The 24679-nt window shown below is 41.3% G+C and overlaps 1 protein-coding gene across 1 annotated transcript in view; it reads right to left on the minus strand.

Moving 5' to 3' along the window:
- The window catches only part of COL20A1 (collagen type XX alpha 1 chain), a gene marked incomplete at its 5' end in the record, with an annotated part of 150872 nt that overhangs the window by 99020 nt on the left and 27173 nt on the right, over positions 1-24679 (minus strand). Inside the window, 7 exons of the mRNA XM_089518465.1 lie at positions 2796-2928; positions 5737-5879; positions 7861-7990; positions 10016-10155; positions 10601-10724; positions 16277-16422; positions 22397-22526. Of these exons, the coding sequence (XP_089374591.1) occupies positions 2796-2928; positions 5737-5879; positions 7861-7990; positions 10016-10155; positions 10601-10724; positions 16277-16422; positions 22397-22526 (946 nt within the window). The remainder of the gene's footprint in view (positions 1-2795; positions 2929-5736; positions 5880-7860; positions 7991-10015; positions 10156-10600; positions 10725-16276; positions 16423-22396; positions 22527-24679) is intronic.

Consider the following 24679-nt stretch of genomic DNA (forward strand, 5'->3'; position numbering starts at 1 on the left):
TCCAAAGCAGCCTGCAGCAGACTCAGCAGCACAGAGTAATAGCAGTCTGCAGCAGACTCAGCAGCATGCAGAGACAGACAGAGAGAGAAAGACTGCATGGCATTGCTCTTGCCCTGAGATTCTTCCCTCTTGCCCTGAGGACCAGATCCTCAAATTTGAAAACCCTACCACAGACCCATCTTCAACAGACCACCCTTTGGCTAACAAGAGATTTGGTGGTATGTCTACTTTGAGTGCTGGATCCCATGCAATATCTTTTGAAGACTGTATTATTATTATTATTATTATTATTATGCTTTATTTATATAGCGCTGTAGATTTGCACTGTATAGCATTTGTTCCCTTCTTTTTCTAAAAAAAAAAGTTCTTTTTCTCTGTTGCAAGTTGTGCTGAGAAGCAACACTGAAAACCAGAATGAACAATAAACCAGTATCATTCAAAACAAGGACATCTGATTCCAGGACAGCTGGTAATTGGAGCCTGACTAATGGCAAAAATTCAAAGAAGTGGCCATATGAGAAGGACGGAGGGTGGGTCTTAAATGAATCGTGTTCCACTCACTGCCAGCAAAGCCATTACTTCGGAACTATTAATTAAGAAAGAACCTTCAGGGAGGACCCTTTCTAACCTCCTATCCTTTTTTAGTTTTTGTACCAAAAACCAGCTTCTACCTTGATGCACAATCTGTCTGGCAGCTTCCCTTTCATTTGTGAAAATGCCCCTTTGTGAAGTGTGACTCAGCACTTCAAATGCATTCATAGGCTTGCTCACCTGTCTCAGAAGACTGCTGTGTCATCATGAGCAACAAACTTACATATTCAAATGTCTGTTCCATTAAAGTAGAAACTATTGCAGATGTTTAAAGGCTAAGAGGTTTAATGGGTTGAATGAACCAACAAAGTTGCTCCATGAATATGTGTGCATTTGTCAAATGTACTACACTTTTCCAGTGGACACATTGTACAAAACAAAGCTGCCTGTTTGTTTGTTCTTCATAAATCACATTGCAAGGACATAAATATACAGGTTTCAGACTGCAAAAATCAAGTTCTGATCCATATTCACTTCCAAATGCTGGAAATACAACAATGCTCAGCATTGCAAGAATTAAATGTGCCTTGAGAAATGTGAGATAGCAGTAGCGATAGGGTTCAATAGTGTTTTGGTGACTTCATGTCTCCTCATGTTTTATCCACCTATACTCTCTGAGATACAAATTAATATTCTTAGGGATCATTCCACTACTTCCCCCTTCCTCTTTATCTCACTTCTAGAAAAGTAAAAACAATTCTGGTTTTCCTGTCACTGTTTAGAACAGTTTAACTTAGCATCCTTAGAAAGCTTTCCTATCTGTAGTGGAGTTCCTATAATAAAACTTCAGTTTGCTTAGTTACCCATTGGTGTTATTGTTCCTTAATCATAATAGCTAGCCTCCACATGTCTGCACTCTGTATCAGGTTATGGGCCCAGGCAATTTTGTGAAAGAATTAAGGTACATCAAAGAACAAGGCTATGTGTGAGAATAAAAATCATGACTACGTCTTCTCAATTTTACTTTAGTAGGTTTCCTGTAGTTATTGGTGTCATTGTTCTTTAATAATAATACCTAGCCACTGCATACACACTGTCTATATCATGAGAGAGTGCAAATTGGATACATTCTGATAAAAATTAAAATGGAGCAAGTTTGTCACCAAAGCTTTTTCAAAGGTAGCCCGCCAATATTTCACAGTAATCAACCCTGAGCATTTAATATTGTTTCCCTGAATAAAGAAATCAAGTGACCAGCATCACCACTATCACCCAGTTGAAATATCTGCATTGACTTCCAGTTCATTTCCAAGCAGAATTCAAAGTCCTGGTTTTGACCTTTAAAGCCTTACATGGGTTGGATCCAGACTATCTGAAAGACCACATCTCCTTATATAAACCAGTCCATGCTCTAAGATCTGCAGAGGAGAGCATTCTCTCAGTCTCACCACCTTCAGAGGTGTAGTTGGTGAGGAGTCAGGAGAGACCCTTCTCCATGGCTGCTCCCAGAGCACGGAACTCCCTTCCATGAGAGGTCCAGTGATCTGCTACCTCAGACATTTTGGGGTGAAATGAGGGATATACATGCAATAAATAAATAAATTATCATAGGATATTTTTATGCACAAATTTTCACAAAAAAATCCCAAAACCTTTTTTTAAAAAAAATGTCATCTCAAAATGCACAAAACTCTCATAATACTGTTCAGCATGGAAGACATTCTGAATTTTTTTTTTGTTCTTGCATTTCAATGAAATGCATGAAGATTTCCACAAAAAAACAAGAGATTTCCCTACAAAACAGCTATGTGGTTTGCAGATTTTATGTGGGAATTTAGGCTGTGGCCTTCTTTATCTCAGAGAAAGTTCATGTGGATCTCAAACAGGATAGCTTCTGAGCAGACAAGTATATATTTGCACTCAGGCATGAGAGGTAGCCATGGCCTTCCTTGTTTGGTTATGGCCAGCTATTGGCAAAGTTACTTTTTTGTACTACAAGCTGAAGAATCTCCTATCCAGTATAGCCATTACAATGGCTACATCAGACATTTTTCCACTGCAGCACCTGATTTGGCATATAAACAGTTATGATTAAGGCAGGCCATCTCTTTTCCTCTTACTCCAGGTTTCTTCTCCAAATCTCAGCTGCCAATTATTATCACAGTCTTCCCTTTAATTGCATTTCATGGCTTAACACTCTGTCATCTAGTATCACAGCATTCCCAGATCCCCATATGAGAGATGCCACAACCCTGCTCACTTACTGATCCTGTGTCGAACTGAAACAGTATCACTTCGAGCTCCATCTTTGTAATAGGCCCAAATTGATATCTGGTATTCAGTGTTCTTCTTCAGTCCAGACAAAAGTGAAGATGCCAAGTTTCCAGCAACAGACAGCTATGGAAGAGAGGGAAAAGATCAACTAAATTTCTAAACTTCTGCATAATTAGGTGATTTCTGTAAAGAGAAGGCTAAGGAAACAGAGGTAAGTAACCCCAAAACCTTACTGATGCCCAAGGGCCAAATGACAGACAAATGAGTGGCTCTCCTGAATTTTTTTAAAGCAAACTCGGCATGGGACAGTCTGATTTCAATTAGAGGATCATTGGTTGAGACAGAGATCCTTACCTCTCTCCACCCTTTCCATTTTCTAAGTCTAAATAGCTGCTTGAAGCCATTATTGCCTCGAGAGCCTACAAAATACCACTGCCTCAATTATGCCTGTATTACTTTTTCTTCTATGGAGCTAAAAGCCACCAGGGGTCATCCATTTAGATTGGAAAGATCCCCTGGGGCTACTTCATCATTATGAATTAGATTTTTTCCCACCAATGACTGATTAGATCAGGTCTGGGCAATGGTGACAGGTCATGGAGAGGCATTTTCTGTCCCTAGGACACTCTATGAGACACATAGATGGCCAATAAAGAATTGCCCAAAAGTCCTCTTTGGGGTTTTGAAGAGGGAACAGGGTGGACATTGTTTTTGGAAAGAACAGTCATGAAGAGGGATAAGGATAATGGTGGGTGCCATCATCATCGTTCTCATTTGTAGCCCTCCTTCTTCGCAAAACAGAAACTCAAGGTGGCTTACAAATTTAAACAAATATATTGCACTTAAACATACACACAGTTAATATTGAACTGGAACTAAATTATTAATAAAATTACAACTGTAAAAAAATATACAAATAAAAATAATAATTACAGACACTACAATTGCAAACAGGACACCACTCTACTAAAAGTTCTTTAAAAAAAAAAAAAAAGAGTTGCTTTCCCCCAAACCTGTTGGAATAGTAAAGTGTTTGACTGTTGGTAGAAAGCCTGCAGGGAAGGAACCATTCTAGTCTACCAAGGAAAGGAGCTCCAGAGCCTGGGGAAATCACAGAAAAGGTCCTCTTTGAGGGGCTTATAGAAGGAAATGCATGCCATGAAAATGGACAGAAAAATATGACTGTGGAGATTGTGCAACTAGGTTCCTTCCTTGCCCCAAGACAAGTCCAGCTGCAAAGGAAATTCTTCCAAGTGAATCCTCTGTGAAGCAGCAACAAACACAAAATCATTTTTGCCCTTGTACCAAAGATGAAGCACAGTGAGGCAATTGCCTTAGGCAGCTGCTTCTGGGTATCATAAAAGGGCATAAGCAATAGTTAGGATATTTCATTCATTTCACTGCCAGGTAACTTGTGGGATTTCATCTTCCAACTACGCAACACAACTGACCTTCCACAGACTTCTTTCAGACTCATTGCTATGAGAAGGCCTTAAATGCCAGGAAGGAGGAGACATGCCGTGCCTATTTTATTGCTATGTCAACTTATTTTTCAAGGGGGAGGAAGTTCCAAGACATACAATTCTAAAGAAGTGAAGCCACATTAGTGCATCCTTCCACTTCACTGCTTCATATGCTAGAATAGCTTGGCTGACTTTACATACTATGTACATTGACTTGGAGAAGGAGAAGGTAACCATTTATTCCTCCAGTTTAGGCAACCAAGTGTCATGGGTCAACCATGCCTCATAGCACCCATCTCCAGCAGTTCACAGTGGAAGGAAGCTGCCAGAGGATGTTGGCCACTCCCACACCAGCAGCAAAGTGAATGTACTCCAGATGTTAGTTTTAAGTCATTGGTCCAAAACACACTGCAGAAATAATCCAGTTTGAGAATGCTTTAACTGCCCTGGCTCAGTGCTAGGGAACCCTGGGAACTGTAGTTTATTGTGGCACCAGAGCTCTCTGAAGGTTAAATATCTCACAAAACTACAGTTCTCAGGCCATCTGTCGGGGATGCTTTAATTTGGATTTCCTGCATGGCAGGGGGTTGGACTAGATGGCCCTTGCGGTCTCTTCCAACTCTATTATTCTATGATTCTATGAATTTCCTAGCATTAAGCTAAAGTGGACTCAAACTGGATTATTTCTGCAGTGTGGTTTGGACTTGGCTAAGCTCTCCAAGATGTGAACCTATTAAAGTGCCTTTAAAGTCTGAACTAAAACCTGGAACCCCACAGACATGGAAGACACAAGCCACTTCTGAGTATAGTGCAGCTTAACATGAAGCTGGTGTATGTGTGGTTGCATGGGAAGAGGTGCAGGAAGAAATCCAGTAGCTCTATGATAAGGATGGCTCAGGCAAAGATGGCTATCAAGTCAGAGCCAGAAATAACAAATAGTGCTGCCACTTAAAATGAGTTGCCTTTGCTTCTGGTAATGAGTGTGTAACCAAGTAATATTTCAAAAGGAATGCAACTAGTGGGAACAAACCTACTCAGTTCAAATAACAAGCATTTAGAATTATTTTTAGAGTTACCTTTAAAGGAATTTAACAGCTCTTCTGCACTGCAAAAATAAAGCAATTTGACACCACTTCAACTGTCATGGCGCTATTCTGTGGAATTCTGGGATTTGTAATTCGGTGCAGTATTCAGCCTGGTCTGTCAGAGAGCTCTGATTCTCTCTGCCTCACCAAACTATAAATCCCAGAATTTTGTAAGACAGAATCACAGCAGTTAAAGTGGTGTCAGTCTGCTTTATTTCTGCAGTGTGGGTAACACCCAAACTTGCTTTATAGTGCTGTTTTTGGAGTGGGGTAGCATTAAAATATTTTGAAAGAAAAAAAACTGTCACAATGCAGCCTGCCAAGATCCAGTGTGCCAGTCCCAGAAAAACAATCACCATCATCCCCCAAGAATGATGTCATACCTCCTGTGCTTTCTCTTCACCCACCACGTTCCATTTGATCTGGTAGACAACCACATCAGAGGCTGCCAAAGCTTCCCATTCCAGCCGGACCTCACCACCAGAGAGCTCAGTGACCTTCAGATGGCTTGGAGGTGGCACCTTTACTGAGAAGCAGAGGAGGAAAGGAAGAAACTCAAGTTCAGGTTTCCCTTGTTCTGTCCCTGCCAACAGGAGCTGAAGCCATCTTACAGCCACGCTCTGGAGCAGATGGCGAGGGAGTCAAGCAGCAACCAGGCAGCTGTCCTTAACCAGCACATCTTTCACTTCTCCAGACCCCAAATGACAAAATTTTGTCCTGAAGGGCTGGTATGTAATATTTAGCAACCATTAATTAAAGCATGATTATTTCATTTGAGTGAGAAGACACAATCCATTTGGCATTTGCAAAAGCAGAAAAACTCTACCAAAGGCACTCAAGGAGAAAGGAAGGAGGAAAAGATTCTCAATCTCTCTTTCTCCTTCTTTTTCTCTCTCTCTTTCTCATTCTCTCTCACGCACATTTTAGAGACTTAGACATTTTACCAACAGAGCTGTCTGAAAGATCCAGAACAGCCTTATTACTATTTCTTTTCTGTTTTCAAAGCAAGCTCTACTCCCTCCCCCACAAAAAAAAACCCCACTCTTTTGTCACTAGGTGGTATGTTTGGTTACCCTAAAATTTATCAGCAGGGTCTGTCTGAAACCTAATTCAATGATACACCGACTTCCCTTTTGCTGGTGATTTTGACACAGTTGCTTCCTGCTCGGCCTTCTGATTGGCCAAAACACTGAAGTCCATTATATTCTCAGAGTGGAAGTATGTTTATTGTCACAACTAAAATTTGGAACTTTTACACAATGTTGTGTACATGTACCCCCAGTGGCTTATAGCTTTGCACTTTGGTTGGCTAAGGCTGAGGTTCAAGTTAAATTTCTGACTTTAAGACTCACACAACCTACCTAATATGCTTCTCGCCTCCATAACTAGGCATCAACAGTTCCAGTTCTATACACATCTGCCACATCTAAAAAGTGAACAGAACTACTGACTAGGGCATCAACTAGGCCAACCTTTCTCAAACTCTACTCCCACCCCAAGATGTGTTGGACTATAACATCCGTCATTCCCAGGCAGCATGGCCATTGATCATAGTAAACTACATCAGTGTCTTAACCACTGAGCCACCACATCCATCCAATATTTTACAAATGAAAACTAGGGCACATATGACCAAGCAACTTCAAAGTATGGTCAAGATGTCAAAAATTATTAATGAGGAAGAACATATAAGCTAGGAGAAAATGCAGCAGTTTGCTTTTGTCTGAACCTACTGGGAAGGGCAAGATTCCACCCCTCCTCTTCTCTCCCCCTTGCTGAGTTAAAGGAGTGCAAACTACCATTGCACTTTGCACTCAGTTAGCAGGAATTTAAGTAAGCTGAGAATAAAGAAGGAAAGTCAGAGAAGGAAAGAGAAACTGCCATTTTAAGAGCAACTAAAAAGTGGAGTGATAGAGGATTAATCAGAACTGTCCCTGCCAAATCAGGACATTGTAGAGACAGGCCTTCAAGAGAAAAGCATTCCATAGCCAGGTTGGCACAGCAGATAAAACCTTTTCCTCCCCTGCATACTGCCTTCTTAATGTTTGGGACTACTTTAGCTTTCTGCCTCAGCCAACAAGACAAATAGTCAGAGATGGTGGGAGGTGCTGTGTAAAACATATGGGGAGTCACTAGGCTGGAGAATGCACCAGGTCATTGGAAGTCCGCCTGAAAGGCTTAGAAATAACTGTGCTGGTTTGAGCATTTTTGAATGCAGAATCTTACAGTCAGTTTGGGTCAAATTGCAGTTAATATCTGGGAACAGGTCCCCTTTACTGAACAAGGCAGAAGCAATAATTTTCATCCCGACAGGAACCTGGAAGAACAAAAGCACACTGATGGTGTTCCAATTGTCCAAGTTCCAAAAACAGTTGGGACTTAAGTATCCACACACCCCTGTATTATAAAAGACACCACCATAAATCTGTAGCTTCTTTGGCCATCTGGATGTTACTAAAGTCTGTGTCATTAAAAGCTTAGTGATCTGACAACCCCCTCTTACTTACATGTAGTAACATTGCCTGTTACTGGAAAGGAGTCACCTTCATCATAAATGGAGATCACACTGACAAAATACTGCGTCAGCGATGAGAGAGGCTTCAGCACAGCAAGTGACGCATTGCCAGGAACTTCCACCTGAAATGGAATGAGTGTTAGGTTGAAGATTTCAAGTACAACTGTGGATTCTGTTTCAGTATCATTTACTATGGTTTTAATACTGTTGAAGAAAGCAATGGCTCTCTCCCCTATGTCTTCTAGGCCTTCCCTCTTAGCCCATTACTTCCTCCCTCCACCCCTATGAACTAACAATAGGATACCATACAGCAGGGTGCACAGGCTAAAACCTATGCGGAACAGTTGAGGAAGTTTTGTATGTTTAGCCTGGTGAAAAGAAGATTCAGAAGTGGTATGACAGCCATCTATAAATATCTAATGGGATGTCACATGGAAGATGGAGTCAACTTGTTCTCCCAGAGGGGAGAACTCCATTGAAAGGATACAGAATGTGGAAAATTACCAACTAAACACAAAGCATTTCCTGATGGTAAAAGTCATAGGAGTTTATCATATGGGGAAAACTGGAAGTTTAAACCAGTCAGAACTCATGGTTATCCAGGGTATTAGGCACAATTGCTCAATTGGTTTTCAGATGCTGCTGTGCACAAACTGTTTGGAATCCAAACAGAAAGTGACATGAATCATAGTCATTTTCAGGAAAATACCGTGTTTTCATTTCCATTTCATTAATGAATTTGCTTTCTTTGTGCAATTACTTTAGTGTGAAAGCTATTTGCGGGATTCTCCCCATTTTTGTGCTTGACAGATTTCACCATGGTTCTTTGCTGCTTTGTTGTGCAGAGAGGGACAAGAGGGACACAGCCTTTAATGCTTCAGCCAGACTCTTAAAGGAACAGCAGGCACACCCATACACACAGAGAGAAAGCATGCTTCGTTCTCTCCCTTGCGCAGCTCATCTCTTCCTCCTCCAACCTTCCCCCTTAGCCTCTGAAAAGCTGGTGAGGAGAGGCAGGGAGAGAGAGAGAGAGAGAGAGAGAGAGAGAGAGAATATTTTGGAATTCCTCCTGGACAAGAGGGAGAAATGGAGGATATATCCTGGGAAAGGAGGGCATCTGGTCACCCCAGCATGCAACCATCTCTGGCCTCAGGCAGTTTTATGGACCTCCCTATTTAGGAGCTGCATTTTGCAGCAAAGGGCTGGAGAGCTCTGGGAGCAGGGTGACCAGCCACATTCCTTTCCTTTCTCTCTGGCATGTGTGTGTGTGTGTGTTTATGTGAGTGGTTTGTGTTGTTTTATGGGAATTTGCAAATGGAAACCTCAACCTTCCTTCTTCTGAAACAGTTTCTGGGACAGAGTGAGTGTTTTCCCTTCTCTCTGGAGCATGTGTGTTTGTGTGTGTGTGCACTTGGAAATGCCAGTTTTGTGTGTCACTTCTGTTGACACGACTACTGCTTCTGTGCGCATGCACAAAATAGTTATTTCCAAACCATCAATGGGATTTGTCCATATCTGTGTGAAAACCAAACGTGCTTTCTACCCACTTTCTCACATTAGTAACGTGCTTTTAACACACTGTTGTGTTTTGTGTGTGATAATCATTTGCACATTTGCATGCTTTTCTGGGACGTGGGCACTTAAATAGTTTTTTGGGATGAAAAGACACAGATCCCCGTGTGATAAACTCCATAGAACCAGGAGCTGGAAGGGGCTTCATGGACCATCAAATTCATGGGCCCCATGGTTAATGCAGGACCTCCAGTTAAAGCACCCTCAGCACGTAGCTACCCAACCTCTTTTTGAAGAGGTCCAGAGAAGGAGATTCCACCACTCACCTAGGCAATTGATTCCACTGTCAAAGAAGTTCCTTCTAATGTTCAATCAGCAGCAGAGAACAGGCCCCTCTTCTCTGTGACAGCCCTTGAGCTATTTGAAGAGTGCAATCTTGCCACCCCTCAGTCTTTTCTTCACTGAGCTGAACATGCCCTTCTCCTTCAACCTTTCCTATAAGTTTTGTTATTTGTACCTCTTATTTTCGTAACCCTTCTCTGAACTCTAAGATGTTTATTTCCTTAAACTGAGATGCCCAGAACTGAACACAAAACATTGGACCACAGAACTTTTATGGTCCTATGGCTACTCACCTCCCCAGTGTTGCTTCCCCTGCTGGAGACATAAGTTATACGATATGCTTTCACAGCATGGAATGCCACCTCCCAATTGACTTTGACAGAGGCATGGCTGATGTCAGAGAAAAGCAAATGTTTGGGAGGGCTTAGGGCCACTGGAAGACAGAATTATTGTGACTTTTAGCTTATCTATACTAGACAGTTCCCACAAGCCACAAAGAAAATATAAAATTAATGTACCTTAAAACCAGTTTAATGATATTTCCCTAAATGAAGTGAAGAGTGAGACAAAATCCTAAACAAACTTTACCAACAAATGCTAGTGTTAAATTAATTTTTGTGCCATAATAAAAACTATTTTGCACCTTCACGGTGTTGAGAATCTTGTGTACATCAAATCATAATAATAAATATATTTCTGTTCCAGGCTGTAGTGTAATATAACAAAATATGAAAAAGTCAATGGGGTGGATGAACATTTCTGCAAGGTACTGCATATTGTTTTACTGATATGTATGTATCCCCTCCTAGGACCGTAGGAGGTGGAGCGTGGACTATAATTAAAATCAATCAATCATTCAGTCAAACACCATGACTTACAAGTCGTTTCCTGGATGCTTGCCGGATCACTGGCATCTTCCCCATACATTGCATAGACTGCTAGTGAATATTCAGTGCTTGGGGATAAACCCTCAAGTAGAACTTCAGGCTGTTCTACTTTCACCTGAAAATGACAGAAAGTGTAGTGAATATGGCCTCTGCCAACAGATAGATGGGTTTTAGAGTCCTTGTCAGCATCAGAGTCAAACTGTTTGCATCTACATTGCAGAAATAATTCAGTTTGATACCACGTTAACTTCTATCGCTCCATGTTATGGAATCCTGGGATTTGTAGTTTTTTGTGGCACCAGAGCTCTCTGACAGAGAAGGCCAAATATCTCACAAAACTACAAATCTCAGAATTCCATACCACTGAGTCATGGCAGTTAAAGCAATGTCAAACTGCATGACCTCTACAGTACAGATGCAGCCATTAACAGCTGTCCCATGGCATAGAAAGGGTTGTATTTAGGAGGCCCAGCCAGATAGCTCCACTTTAACTTTGTAATTCAAGGCTGAGAAAGGATCTAAAAGCTGGGAATTGAACAGGGAAGAAATTTCCCTGTTAGCACCCTACTTGATCAGTTTTCATAACTATTGGGATGAGACATGGATGTACACTCTGCACACTCTGATTTCCTTTCTTTGTTTCTGCACTACATAGACCACCTTGCACCTGCTTTCTCTGTTATAGAACACCAATAAAGCTTATCTTACAACAGTAATGAGTGTCAGTTTCTCAGTGCCAAACAAATGCTTAGGGAGGCCTGAAATTGCACCCAGTTCCAGTTTAGAACAGTAAGCTGAAGGTTTCAAGTGTGATGAGGATTTATCACCATTGAAAATCATTTGGACTGGAACAAAGGTTTAAAAATAGATGTCTCCCCATACCTGTGAGTTTTAGTATCGCTACTTCTCTTGAAGCATTTTGCTGGTATAGATGGGAGAGGTTTATTTGGGTTACACAGTGGATTCACCCTCAAACCCATGTGCTGAAGCAGACTTCTTACACCAGATTTGAAGATGAGTATATTTATTTCACAGGTCAAAATAGCAGAGTAACATGTATTCGGTATATACACAATGCTAATATAGTCTGTTTTTCCTATGTGTGCCCAAGATAAATTGAGGTTAGTCCTTTAAATTTAGTCAAAAACACACAGAGAGAGAAAAGTCTTAGAACAGACAACCTGCAGGCCAAAGGACATCTAATTTCATGTGGCCTTTGGTCTCACTTCATGCATATTGAAAGAAACCCATTGGGAGCAATGAATCCATGCTCAGTTTTAGTCTAAAGGAGCTATTCAAAGTGCTGAAGTTGTTTGGGGAGACAGCGTTCAGCACCTTGAATAGCTCTGTCAATCTTCAGGCTATGATTTGCTCTAAGTAATAGGGTCTCAAGGCAACTTTATCCTCTTTAATACAGAAAACAGTATCTAAACATGAAAAGCTTATTAAACAAGACAAGCTAAAACTTGACAAATTAAAGCCAGTTAAAAATTAAAGCCAGCCTGAAACAATCTTAAACCATCCACATCCACAGGTTTAAATGAAATCTGCTACTGAACATCATTAAGATAATGATTCTTCTCTGTTACCAAGAGTTTTATAACAATTATTTCCTTCCACCACTTTGAAATACCATGAGCTTCGACAAGCATTAACCACATATTTGTCATATTTACAAAATGTAACATTTGTGACTCTAACTTTGCTCTTTTGTGGATTTTGGATAACAATATCACTCTTTTGTAAATTTTTGAATTTTGTTGTATTTTGCTGCATGGCCAACACAGCTACTCTTAATATGTTTCCTAAATTTGAAGATAATGAATTTAGCCACAATGGGGAAATCCGAAACAAGAAGGCGCTGAGTCTTAATTCTTTGAGGTTCCTAGTCCAACAAAGGGCCCAAATAGACAGGCACTTAGGACTGGACCGTGGCTTTGACATGGCTTTCTGACTCTTGGGATGCATGTAGTATTTAAACAGCACACCTCCAACGTGACCTGAAGCAGCTTTATTTTGGCCTGTCTGTTTGAGCCCAAAGGTAAAAAAACCAAAAACATTTGGACTATAATTGGTATGTTTTATCTGTATCTAGCAGTACACAGACCTCTTAAGAAATTCAATGTTCTATTCCTAAGAAAAGGTACTGTGGCTTTACAAAGGACATAGTCTGGATCCCAAGAGAAATTACTTTGTTACTCCAAGTCTGGAGACTAGGTTTTGAATACCTGCTTGGCTATGGAAATCCACTGGGTGACCTTGCGCAAGTCATGCTCTCTCAGCCTTACAGGACGCCAAAGGCAAACCCTCCCTCTGGACAAAACATGCCAAGAAACTCCATGATAGGTTTGCCTTAGGGCTGCAATAAGCCAGAAATGCCTTGAAAGCACACAACACACACAATGGATTTTTCATTTTACTATCTTTTGTCTCGCTTCCCACATGCCCAAGAGGGAATGGCCTCTGCTTGCATTGAAATCCCTCCAGAAGAACTGAAATACAACAGAAACAACACCTGGTACAAAATGTAAGCCTGTGACTCTACCATCACTTATCTTCTCCTGTATACTTTTAAAACATCTGATGAAGAAGTCGGTGAAGCTTCAAAAGCTTGCATGATGTATTTTTTGCATTTTGGCTGTCCAATAAAGGTATCACTCTTTTGTGGGTTTTGGATTTTGTTATATTCGCTGGTATTTGTTTTTACATACTATGACCAGACAGGGGAGAACCCTCTAAGATAATAAGTGCAACTGAGAAACAACCTCTCCCATACAGTTTCTTTTTAGGGAAGACAAAGTTTACTGCCTCAAGCTAACAAGGCCCCAGTAGAACATTCACTAAAGAACAAAGATCCAAAGCAATAGGCAACAGCTGTCCAGCAAAATTCATTCTTTCCTTGGCCTTTGCAATGTACAATAGTTCAGCCTATAAGGAATGAAGGCCAGAGGATTTGAGAGAGATAAGGCAGCCTTAATAAATCTAAACCCTCACTTAAACAAGGGTTGCAGGATCCCTGTGGACCAGAACACATTTGCCTTGAGATCAGTGTGTGCAGCAAACCTTTGTTTTCTGTTTCTATTTTAGCTATTCTGAATGTTCTTTCATTAGGTCTAATCTGCTGCCACCTTCTGCACAACTAAAAGAATTGCATGAATGCCAAGGATAGTTATGCCAATGGATTCACAATGGTTTTGGAAAATTGGGGAAAGAACTGTTGCTGCTGCTGAAGATGATAATTGATAATCCCATTTTAGAAGCTGCAAACAACATCCTACAATCACAACACCCATTTGTATGCAAAGGGACCTTGTAGCACCTTTGAGACTAACTGAAAGAAAAAATGTTGGCAGCATTATGTAGACATGAGCCTACTTCCTCAGATGCGTGTTTGGAGCGGAGAATCCAGAGACAGACCTATATAAGCCATTTGTATCCAAACATACACCTCAGGCTCACGTTTACAAAAGCTCATGCTACCAACTTCTTTCTTTCAGTTAGTCTCAAAGGTTCTACAAGATCCCTTTGTATACTGATTTTCCAGACTAAGTTGCTTATCACGTTTTTAAATAAGCCAACTTACCTCTTCCGTGTTGACATCTATTTTGGGATGCAATTGGGTATTATTGCAGGAGAAATGCTACCGATGCCATTGTCCAACTGCATCCCACCTAAAACCTAGCTAGAATCCATGCTCACTTGGTTATTTCCACCCTAAGCTGGCTGATTTGCAAAGACACGAAGCTGCCGACTTTGCAAATCGGCCATCTGAGCATGGCTTGTAGCTGGGCTTCAGGTGGGATGCAGTCAAGTGGCAGCATCGGCAGCATTTTCCCTGTGATAATACCCGACTGCATCCTGAAATAGACTTCAACACAGCAGGGATAAATTGGCTTATTTAAAAATGCAATAAACTCCAAACATGGCTGTCTTTCAATTCTAGCACGCACCTAGACATTCTGTATTTCCTGCCATGTTCTCTGTGATTTGAATTCCCCAATTTTGCACTTGCCTCTTCCATGGAGTATTGATGACAAGACACATAGACAACTGTTTTATGTTGCCCCACAGCTTGAAAAATTTCCTCTCTTTGACAATAGTTCCCAGAATCTTCTAGCCAGCATGGCAACTGGAATTGCTTCCTGGGGAACCTGGATGCTGCAGCCCAAAAAGGAACTTTTTCTTCCCCATCCTCCATGCTCACTAAAGGATTTGGAGACATATAGTCCAAAAAGTTGTCACAAGGCCTGCTGTTCAGAGGCCAATGTGGATACTAGGCTTCTTTGGGGGGAGGGGACATTGCCAATGCAGTTTACAAATGTTTCTTCCATATCCTCCAACTGTCCCAATTTGGCAAGGGCAATTAATCCTCTGTCCTCTCAGCTTTTCAGGAGCTTTTGAAATGTCCCACTTTCTCTCTCCTCCTCCCATTTCCCCCCTTTGTCCTCAGATTGCTTCAGTTGCTGCAAACTGAGTTCAAAGTGCAAAAAGCAGTTTGAAATCAGTTAATTCAGAGGGAGGAAGAGGACAATAGGACAGAGAGCTCTGGTGCCACAACAAACTACAAATCCCAGGATTCCATAAGGTGGCATTGGGGTAGTTAAAGTGGTGTTAAACTGCATTAATTCTGCAGTGTGGCAACAGTCTTAGCCTCTCCTCACACCATCAGCCAAATGAATGCACAAGGGAAAGTATAAAGGCATTAATGTAGTATAGTCCTTCCTTGAGACTGGCTGTACCATGTGAGAGAAATCACTTGTTTAAAAATGACCCTTCCTTCAAAATCACCTTTTCCTTGGAATCTTTGGGCAAGAGATAGAAGATACAAGAAGATAGAGGCTCCTCCCTACATAACTGTCATCCATCTGCCTGTGAGGGAGGGAATAGGCTGGCCCAGCTCCACCACGGCTAGCCTGAAGATAGAGGCTCCTCCCTCCATAACTGTTATCCTTCAGCCTGCAAGGGAGAGAATAGGCTGGCACAGCTCCACCAGGACTAGCCTGAAGATAGAGGCTCCTCCCTCCATAACTGTCATCCTTCGGCCAGCGAGGGAGAGAATAGGCTGGCCCAGCTCCACCAGGGCTAGCCTGAAGATAGAGGCTCCTCCCTCCATAACTGTCATCCTTCGGCCTGCGAGGGAGAGAATAGGCTGGCACAGCTCCACCAGGGCTAGCCTGAAGATAGAGGCTCCTCCCTCCATAACTGTTATCCTTCAGCCTGCAAGGGAGAGAATAGGCTGGCCCAACTCCACCAGGGCTAGCCTGAAGAGAGAGGCTCCTCCCTCCATTACTGTCATCCTTCAGCCTGTGAGGGAGAGAATAGGCTGTCCCAGCTTCACCAGGGCTAGCCTGAAGAAGAAGAGCCCTCCCTCTAGTCCATCTGCCTTGGTCCAGGCATCAGAGGGAGAGAAGAACCACTGGACTTCATCCCCTTCCCCACCACCATTCCCTTCTCCTTTTGTGTCGTGTCTTTTAGATTGTAAGCCTGAGGGCAGGGAACCGTCTTATTAAAAATAATAATGGTAAGCCGCTCTGAGAGCCATTAGGGCTGAAGGGCGGGGTATAAATAATGTAAATAAATAATAAATAAATAATAAATTTTATCTTTGGGCATTTTTAAAAATGCTGCAAGGACAGCTGAGAATATAACCAAAACAATATTCCTTACCTCTTTAGTGTCATCCTCTGCTCCAGTGGGGGCTGAAGAACAAAGAACAAGATACTGAGTAGCACCATCTGCTGGCTCCCAAGTCAGTCTTACACTGTTGTGGCTGATTTCGGAAGCTCGGAGGGAACCAGGTGCAGAAAGAGGCACTGCAGAGATAAAACATTAAGGAGAAATGTTCAAAGACACAATTTCCCCATGGTCAAGGCACTGCAAAACCTTAACATTCATTTTTCACAAATAAACTCTTATGCAATAATAGGCAAAACCATGTCTTACTGGCTATGAAAAATTATTTCCAGTGAAAAAATGGCTTCTGTGGAAATTGCACAAATTAAGTAGATATGCATTGTAATTTAAATGAGAATAAGATTTAATTTATTTGGTATTTGCATGCCATGGGCAGGGAAAGGATCTTAGTAAAATATTAAATGTCTGCCCCTTGGCTGCTATTAAACCTTGTTAGGTTATTCTAGTGGATTGTGAGATTCCTCCACATTTATCTCAATGCAGAGAATGGGTAATTAACTAGATTAATCATCACACGTTTTTTAATGAAAAAAAGTTTAAACATTCATCTATCACCTCTCAAACCCCAGGGCCCTTGAGGCGATCGATACAAATATTTGTATCAATTTATTTTATAGGAAAGAGTGATGGGAAAAGATTTGAGCAACAGTTGGACTGAGGCCTTTCTTGGCTGCCTAACTGGGGAAGATGTCCAAGAGAGTTAGGAGTCCAGAGAGACATGGAGATAGCCAGGAACAAGCCCTTCTTGAAATGGAAAAGCCAAAAAGGTAGCCAGGAAAATAATGGACATGGGTATCTGAAATGAAGCATCCTTTGTGCAGTGGCATCACTAGGGGTTGTGTTAACTGGTTCAGTAACTCATACTGTCACCCTCTCTATTGACCTCATACCATACTACACCACAGAGAATCCTTAGTAATATTTGTCCATACTGATGTTACTCATAAATCATATTTTATATATATATATATATATATGTAAAAAGTTGACATAAAACAACTAGCAAAATTAAAAACATACCTTTCAATTACATTATCATATGCACAGCCTAAATGCATTTACCTATACATAGTTTTGTTTAATTAAAATGAAAATTTGGTAAGATATGATGTTTTTAATTTAAAAAAAAGAATAAAAAAATTAAATTTGTTTTAAAATGTGGAGGCTCCCCTTTCTTCTCCCATGAAGCCTCACCGCACTCACACCATCTCTTCAACATTTTAAAGGGATGCAAGTGAACTCCATAGCCCATTACTGCCAAAACGGAGATGTTTGGGAAGCAGTGGGCACCATCCTCCTTGGGCTTTCACCTGGTGTGATCTGCACCCATTGCATCCTTCAATGATGCCACTGCCTTTGTACAGACATATTCTTGTTCTGGTTTTGCCTGCACCTTGCATTTGTAACACATCCAACCTATCCCTGTTTGGGTTCCTCATCCTGCAGCTACTTGCCAAAAACCTTCCAAGACCTGCATCCTGAAGCCACTTACTGAAGCTTGTGCTGCAGCCATTTTCCTTGGATGGGGGCTCTTTGAACTTAAAATAAGGACCCTTCTTCGTACCTGGATCTGCTTAAGATGCAAAGGTGGTGGTGGCATTTGATGTAGCCCTTCCCATGGAGGATACAGCCTCTGGGACACCCTGACACATGTACCCATTAAGCTAGCCTTGCAGGGTGGTGGGACATGAAAAAGGGTTGTTCTTGAAGATCTTAAATTTAGCTAGGCTCCTATGGGAGAAGACACTCTTTCAGATATCCTGACCCCAAGCCATACTGGCCTTTATAGAAAGCCTGAATGTGTAAGAGCTAAGCAAGGCTATTGATGACCAGGGTTCATGGAGGTCTCTCATTCATGAGGTTGCCATAAGTCAAAGCTAACCTGACAGGAAAAAAAACAAAAACAAAATGGCTAAGGCCCAGGTTATCAAAATGACTATAGTCTCCCATATGAGCTTCCCCATTCTGAGATTTTCAGGAAAGGCCCTTTTCATTGTCCCACTAGCCTCACAACCATCAACATTTAACTATTTTGTGCCCTATGCAAGGCAAAATATTTGCATTTGCTAACATCAGTTTTCATAAACTGATGTCTTGTAGGAGGGAAAAAATGAGACACAAAACACCTGAAACTGCAAAATTTATTTTAAATGACAATAAGTAACACAACCATCTTTGACTTTATAATTAATTATATTTTGCAGCGCTGTTGTGCTGTATTTTTCAAATAAAAAGTATCAGTTGTCAGTTGCATTTTTTACAAGGATTAAGAACATTAATTGTATTAATCTCTGGTCCCCAAAGATAAAGTCTGCACCTTAATTGGCCTAATGATAGCACTGGTCCCATCTTCATAGATATATCTGGTGGGAACAGAGGAGAGGTCTCCCTTCCCAGAGATGCCTGATGAAGAAGCCAGTGAAGCTTCAAAAGCTTGCAACATGTATAGTGTGCATTTTGGTTGGCCAATAAAGCTATCACTGTTTGGTGGGTTTTTGTTTGAAACTTCCCAGAGAGGTTAGACTGTCACTCCTTGTCCTTGCTGTCTTTCTGCAAGCAAGATTAAAAAATGTATTACTATTTCAGAGGGTCTTTGAAGACTGACTGCTCAAGGGGAGAGGGCCTTGCAGGACTGTGCTGTAATCTCTATGTTTTGTTTATTTGTTGTTGTTTTTTAATAGCCATGTGTTTAACTGGTTTTAATTTAATTGATATGATTGATTTAGCACCATCCATGTACATGGAACTGTACAAACAGAATAAAACATTTCTAACTATTTCAATAATATAAAATACTATTATACAATTTTAAAAACATAAAGACATACACACAATACAGAACAAAACAAAAATAATCAGTGCAGATAATGAAGTATAATAATGATATAAAGCATAGTTTGATAGCTTGAATTCATGTTCAATTTTTGTACGAGGTAATTTTTTTAGCTCTGCTCATTTTACCTTTAGTAAGGCCCCTTGAGTCCTGAACTGGGGGAAAGGTAGGACATAAATAAACCCAGCAACAACAAGGTTAAAGCCAGAACCTTGAACTGAGTATGCAGGCAAATTGGAAGCCAGTGCAGCTCTTTCAAAACTGGTGATATATGGGTAGTAAAGCACACATCCGACAACAGTCTGGCTGCCACATTTTGTGCTAGCTCTACTGATCTCTTATCTGATCTCCATTATTAAAAGTTCTATACTGGTTCCTCATTTGAATGCAATTCAACATTTCTCACCTCTAAAGTCACCTTGTTCACAAATATTGTCATCAGAGGCTTGCTTCGTACTTTTGCCTACGGAAAATAGGAGGCTGGTGATAGTCCCTGCTTTCAAAATGTCCCAGTTTCCTTCTCTTCCTCCTACTTTCCCCCTTTGTCCTCAGCTTATTACAATTGCTGCAGGCTGAGTTCAAAGTGCAAAAGTAGCTTACACTCAAGTAACTCAGCAGGGAAAGAGGAAAGGAGGGGACAAAGTTTTGTCCTTCCCAGCAGAGTCAGGGAACCACAAAGGACTGCCCCTTCTCCTAGTTTGTGCATTTTTTTTTGTTAATAACGTCTGCCATCTTGACCACACTCTGATGTCTTGGCCTTATGTGTCCCAATTTTCATCTGTGAAATTTTGGAAGATATGCAAAACTTGGGTCAAGTTTAGCTTAATCCTCTGTCTTCCCACTTTTTCAACTGCTTTTAAAGCATCCCAGGCCCACTCTCCTTTTCCCACTTTTCTTCTTTGATCTCAACCTAGTTCAGTTGCTGCAAACTGAGTTCAAATTACAAAAATAGTTTGTCCTGAATTAGCTCAGCAGCAGAAGAAAGGAGAGGATGGGGTGAAATCTTCCCTATCCCTGTAGATCCAAGCAAAAGCAAACTGCTGCAGTCTCTCTTAGCTTGTCTATTCTTGCTCATTAATAACTTTTGCAAACTTGATGACACTTCGATGTTGATTCATCACACATATGTCTGTGAAATGTTGAAGAGTATACACTGGAGAGTATACATCACATCCCACCCCAAGACACTCCTCTCCCAACCATGTGCAACAGGAAAGTGCGTTTTGCAGCCTGCCTTTTGGGCTTTACTACACACTGAAATACATTTTTGTTTGTCCTGGGGTTTTGGCAGACCAAGGCGTTCTCTACTGTAATTTCTGCTATAGCTTTATGGGATGCTATTATAAATTGTTTTCATATTTTGCAAGCCACCTGTTATGACAGAATGGCGGATTAGAAGGTTTTGTTTTTGTTTTAAAATTAAGCTTTCAAGCAAGGACCAGAAATTTGCTTTGCTACTAAATGAAAGCAAAGAATTCCATATTTCTGAGCTCTCTGACCCCCATACAGTTCTATAGAAGTGAAAAGTAATAGCAATAATAAGGAAAAAAACAATAACATAGGAGTGGGAGAAGAGTATCCCTGATGCTTCTTCCAAAGGCCTTGAGCTCTCCAAATTTCCCAGACCACCCATTGTTGCTAATATTGTTGTGTGATTTCAAGCCATTCTCATGGAACCTATCATGGGATTTTCTTGCCAAGATTTGTTTGCCTTTGCTTTCCTCTGAGGACGCAACGTCACTCAGTCGGTTTCCACAACCAAGCAGAAATTTGAATCCTGGTCTCCAGAGTCATAGTCCAAATGCTCAAAACACTGTGCTGGGTACTGTTGCTGCAGCTATTGCCTCCTCCTCCTTCTCATCTTCGTCATAAAAAAGGTAAATTGCCTCTCTTTGAAGGGTCCAGGAGCAGCTATTCACTTTTCAAATAGGTTGCAGCAGTGGCAGGTGGTTGCTTCCATGTCAATAGGATGGTGAATCTGTCCTGGGGTTTACTCCAAAATGCAGAACTCTGGGCCTGAACAGACAGGGCAAAATAAAGCTGCTTCAATTCACTTTGGAGGTATGCTCTTTAAATGCTGCATGCATCCTAAGAGGTCAGAAGTCACACCAGAGCCATGCTCCAGTCCTAAGGACTGGAGCGCAGCTGTGGCGCAGCTTCTGCCCTCTTAAGATACATGTGTCATTTAAACAGCATACCTCCAAAGTGAACTGAAGCAACTTTATAGTGGCCTGTCTGTTTGGGCCCTCTGTCTCCAGAAAAAGGACCATCACCATGGACAGCTCATTTAAAGTTGGCATTACACATCACTGACTAATTAGCTGCCAATGGATTGCAAGCTCTTTTTGTACTATTTATCACACACACTCTCTAATGCACACACAGTAACCAATTTTATGCATGGACTTCCAGTTTGGGAGGGGCATTTCTGACAATCTTTGGAGCCTCTGGAGGGTTGCAGGGGCAGAAAAGTGGCCCCTGGACTCACTGGATTTACCCACTACATAATAAGGCAACATAGGGTGAAGTCACACTATAGAAATAATGCATTTTGTCCCCACTTTAACTGCCATGGCTCCATCCTACAGAATCCTAGGATTTGTAGTTTTGAGAAGCATCATCCCTCTTTGACAGAGAAAGCTAAAGATTTTGTAAAACTAAAAATCCCAGTATTCCATAAGGTGGAGCTACAGCACTTAAGGCAGTGTCAAACTGCATTATTTCTACAGTGCAGCTGCACTCCCAGTCAGAAAGGGTTTTTCACAGGCCATAGACTTTAATCGTCCTGTGTTCCTGAATGCTCAGTTGTAAGAAATATCTAGTAATGTCTTTCCCATCTCTCCCATCATCATCTCAGCCATTCTGACTCCTTTTCCCCCTGCCCTCCACAGTTCTGCACTTTATCACAGACACTGCCTTGCATACCTCATCCACACACCATCAGACTTCACCAGGACCTTGTTGGAAATCCCATTGCTCCCAAATTGACAGATCTCTGAAAAATTCCTTTTTTGGACCAAAATTCTTCAGCCAACACAGCAAGTGAACATGCCGGCTGCAAATTCTGGGAGCTATCTTTTGGAACTGGGTCCCTTCTAGGAGAAAGGCAGCATACAAATGAAATGAAATAAATAAAGTTGGAACTTTTTCAAACCCGAAAAAAATTCCTGATATTCCCAGAGCAATGCTTTCTGGCTGACAAAATAGGCACCGCAATCATGCTAAGTACTAAAGCACGATGATATCAAATGCTGACTTACAGGTTGAGGTAATGCCTCTGAGTCCATCTCCAACGGCATTTTCATAAATAGGAAACACAGAAACAAGATATTCTGTGTGGGAGGTCAAGTTGAGGAGCTGTGCAGTAGAGGATGTCCCATTTAAAACTACCTGAAAATGTACAAAGAAGTTGTAAGAATGTGCTATGGTCTGGGGACCAAGTTAATAACCTTGGATAGCTTCTAAGGAGAAAAAGAATGCGTGGAAATATTTGAAAAATTGTAAAACTAAAACCCATCACATATTGTTCATATTGAAGAAAACATGTCAAGAAGAATCTTGGACTGATGATAATCTTCACACTTGGGAACATATTGTAAGGAAATTTTGTATATGGTAGTTTTGCACAAAAAGCAGCATTTTCTTTGGAGAAAATTATTTTTCTATGAAGAAATAATAATAATAATAATAATAATAATAATAATAATAATATTTATTTATATTTCCCACCTCTCTCTGCAGATCGAGATGGGATTACAGCATAAAAAATTACAAAAACACAATAAAAGTAACATTAACCCCAAAACCCTCCCACCATACTAAGAAATACTATTTATTGCACATAAAATGATGATGATAATAATAATAATAATAATAATAATATGTTTTATTTATAGACCGCTATTCCGCGATGATCATAGCGGTGTACAGTAAAATCGTTAATACAATAAAAATACAGTTAAAGGAGGGAGAAGTCTCATCCTTCAGGCAGTCCCTGATGTTGCTGGTCTGCCTGATGGCTCCCTCTGAGGCCGAGATGACAGTTGAGGAGGGAGGGGCCTCTTCCTTCAGGCAGTCCCTGATGTTGCTGGGTCTGCCTGATGATGATGATGATGATGATGATGATGATCCCGGCCCTCTGTATAACACAACCGGGGCAGCTTACAACAATTAAAAACATACATTCCCACATCCCAAAAACCCACCCCACCCCTTAAAAAAGGCTTTCTCCTGCATAGAATACCCTTTGATAGGGGGCTATGGGGTCTTAGCCTGTATTTTCTGCACATAAAATAATATTTCTACATAGGAATATTATTTTCAGTGCAGAAACGCTGTTTGCGGCAAAACAACCATGTGTGAATTTTTACTCAGAATAAGTTCTGAATTACAAATAGGCTTCAAAATTCAAGATAAGGAAGAAAATTGCCAAAACTGCTCACCGTTTCCTTTGAAAAGCAATGCTGAAAAATTATATCCCTAATAGCTTCTTTAAAGATTGATTTAAAATCTGAGGAGGGTTTGGTGACACTGGCTCAATAGGATGAATTGTAGAATCATTGAGTTGGTAGAGACCCCAAAGGCCATCCAGTCCAACCCCCATCCATTCAGTAAGAGACCATGAAAACACTTCCAACAAATGGCCATCCAGCCTTGTTTAAAAGCCTCCAAAGAAGGAGACCCCATCACTCTCTGAGGCAGCTTGTTCCACTGTTGAACAACTCTTAATCTCTGAATGTTCTTCCTAATGTTGAGGTGGAATCTCTTTTCCTGTAGCTTGCATCCATTGCTCCATGTCCTAGAGGATTTTTGCACCGGGGTTAAAACGTTCCCCTGTGCATTCTAATGGGGCTGTGCACGGAGCATGACAGGAACGCTATGGGGCCCAGAACACCAGTTTACTGCACACCGGAACTCCGTCTTTGCCGCTGGGTGTTCCCATCACGTTCCCATTGAGTTCCAGAGGGTGCCATTTCTGGGAACTATTTCAAAGTGTCCCCAGAAATGGCGTCCCCTGGAACTCAATGGGAATGCGATGGGAACGCCCGGCGGCAAAGGCAGCATTACGGTGTGCAGTAAACTGGCATTCTGGGCCCCATCGCTTCCTGTCACACTCTGTGCTCGGCCCCGCTCGTGCACGTTAGAACGCACCAGGGAACATTTTAACCCCGATGCAATCATCTTCCTAGTCTCTTGTGCAGCAGAAAACAAACTTGCTACATCCTCAATATGACACCCCTTCAAATATTTAAACATGTCTGTCATGCCTCCTCTCAACCTCCTGTTCTCCAGGGGAAAGATACTCAGCTCCCTAAGCCAATCCTGATAGGGTATGGTTTACAGACCTTTCACTATTTTGGTTGCCCTCCTCTGGACAGGTTCCAGCTTCTCTACATCCTTCTTTAAAGTAGACACAATATGCTGATCACTTACTGCAGTTGACATTACAGCACCATGGCCTGATTCCTATTGGTAGTTGAAACCAAACCAGGCTTGTTGAATTATGAATTAACATTTTTGTAGGCCCAGTTGTTTCTATGGGT

This window comes from Sceloporus occidentalis, unplaced genomic scaffold (assembly GCF_023333645.1).
Source record: "Sceloporus occidentalis isolate IW3139 unplaced genomic scaffold, rSceOcc1.0.p SCAF_3, whole genome shotgun sequence".
NCBI lineage: Eukaryota > Metazoa > Chordata > Lepidosauria > Squamata > Phrynosomatidae > Sceloporus > Sceloporus occidentalis.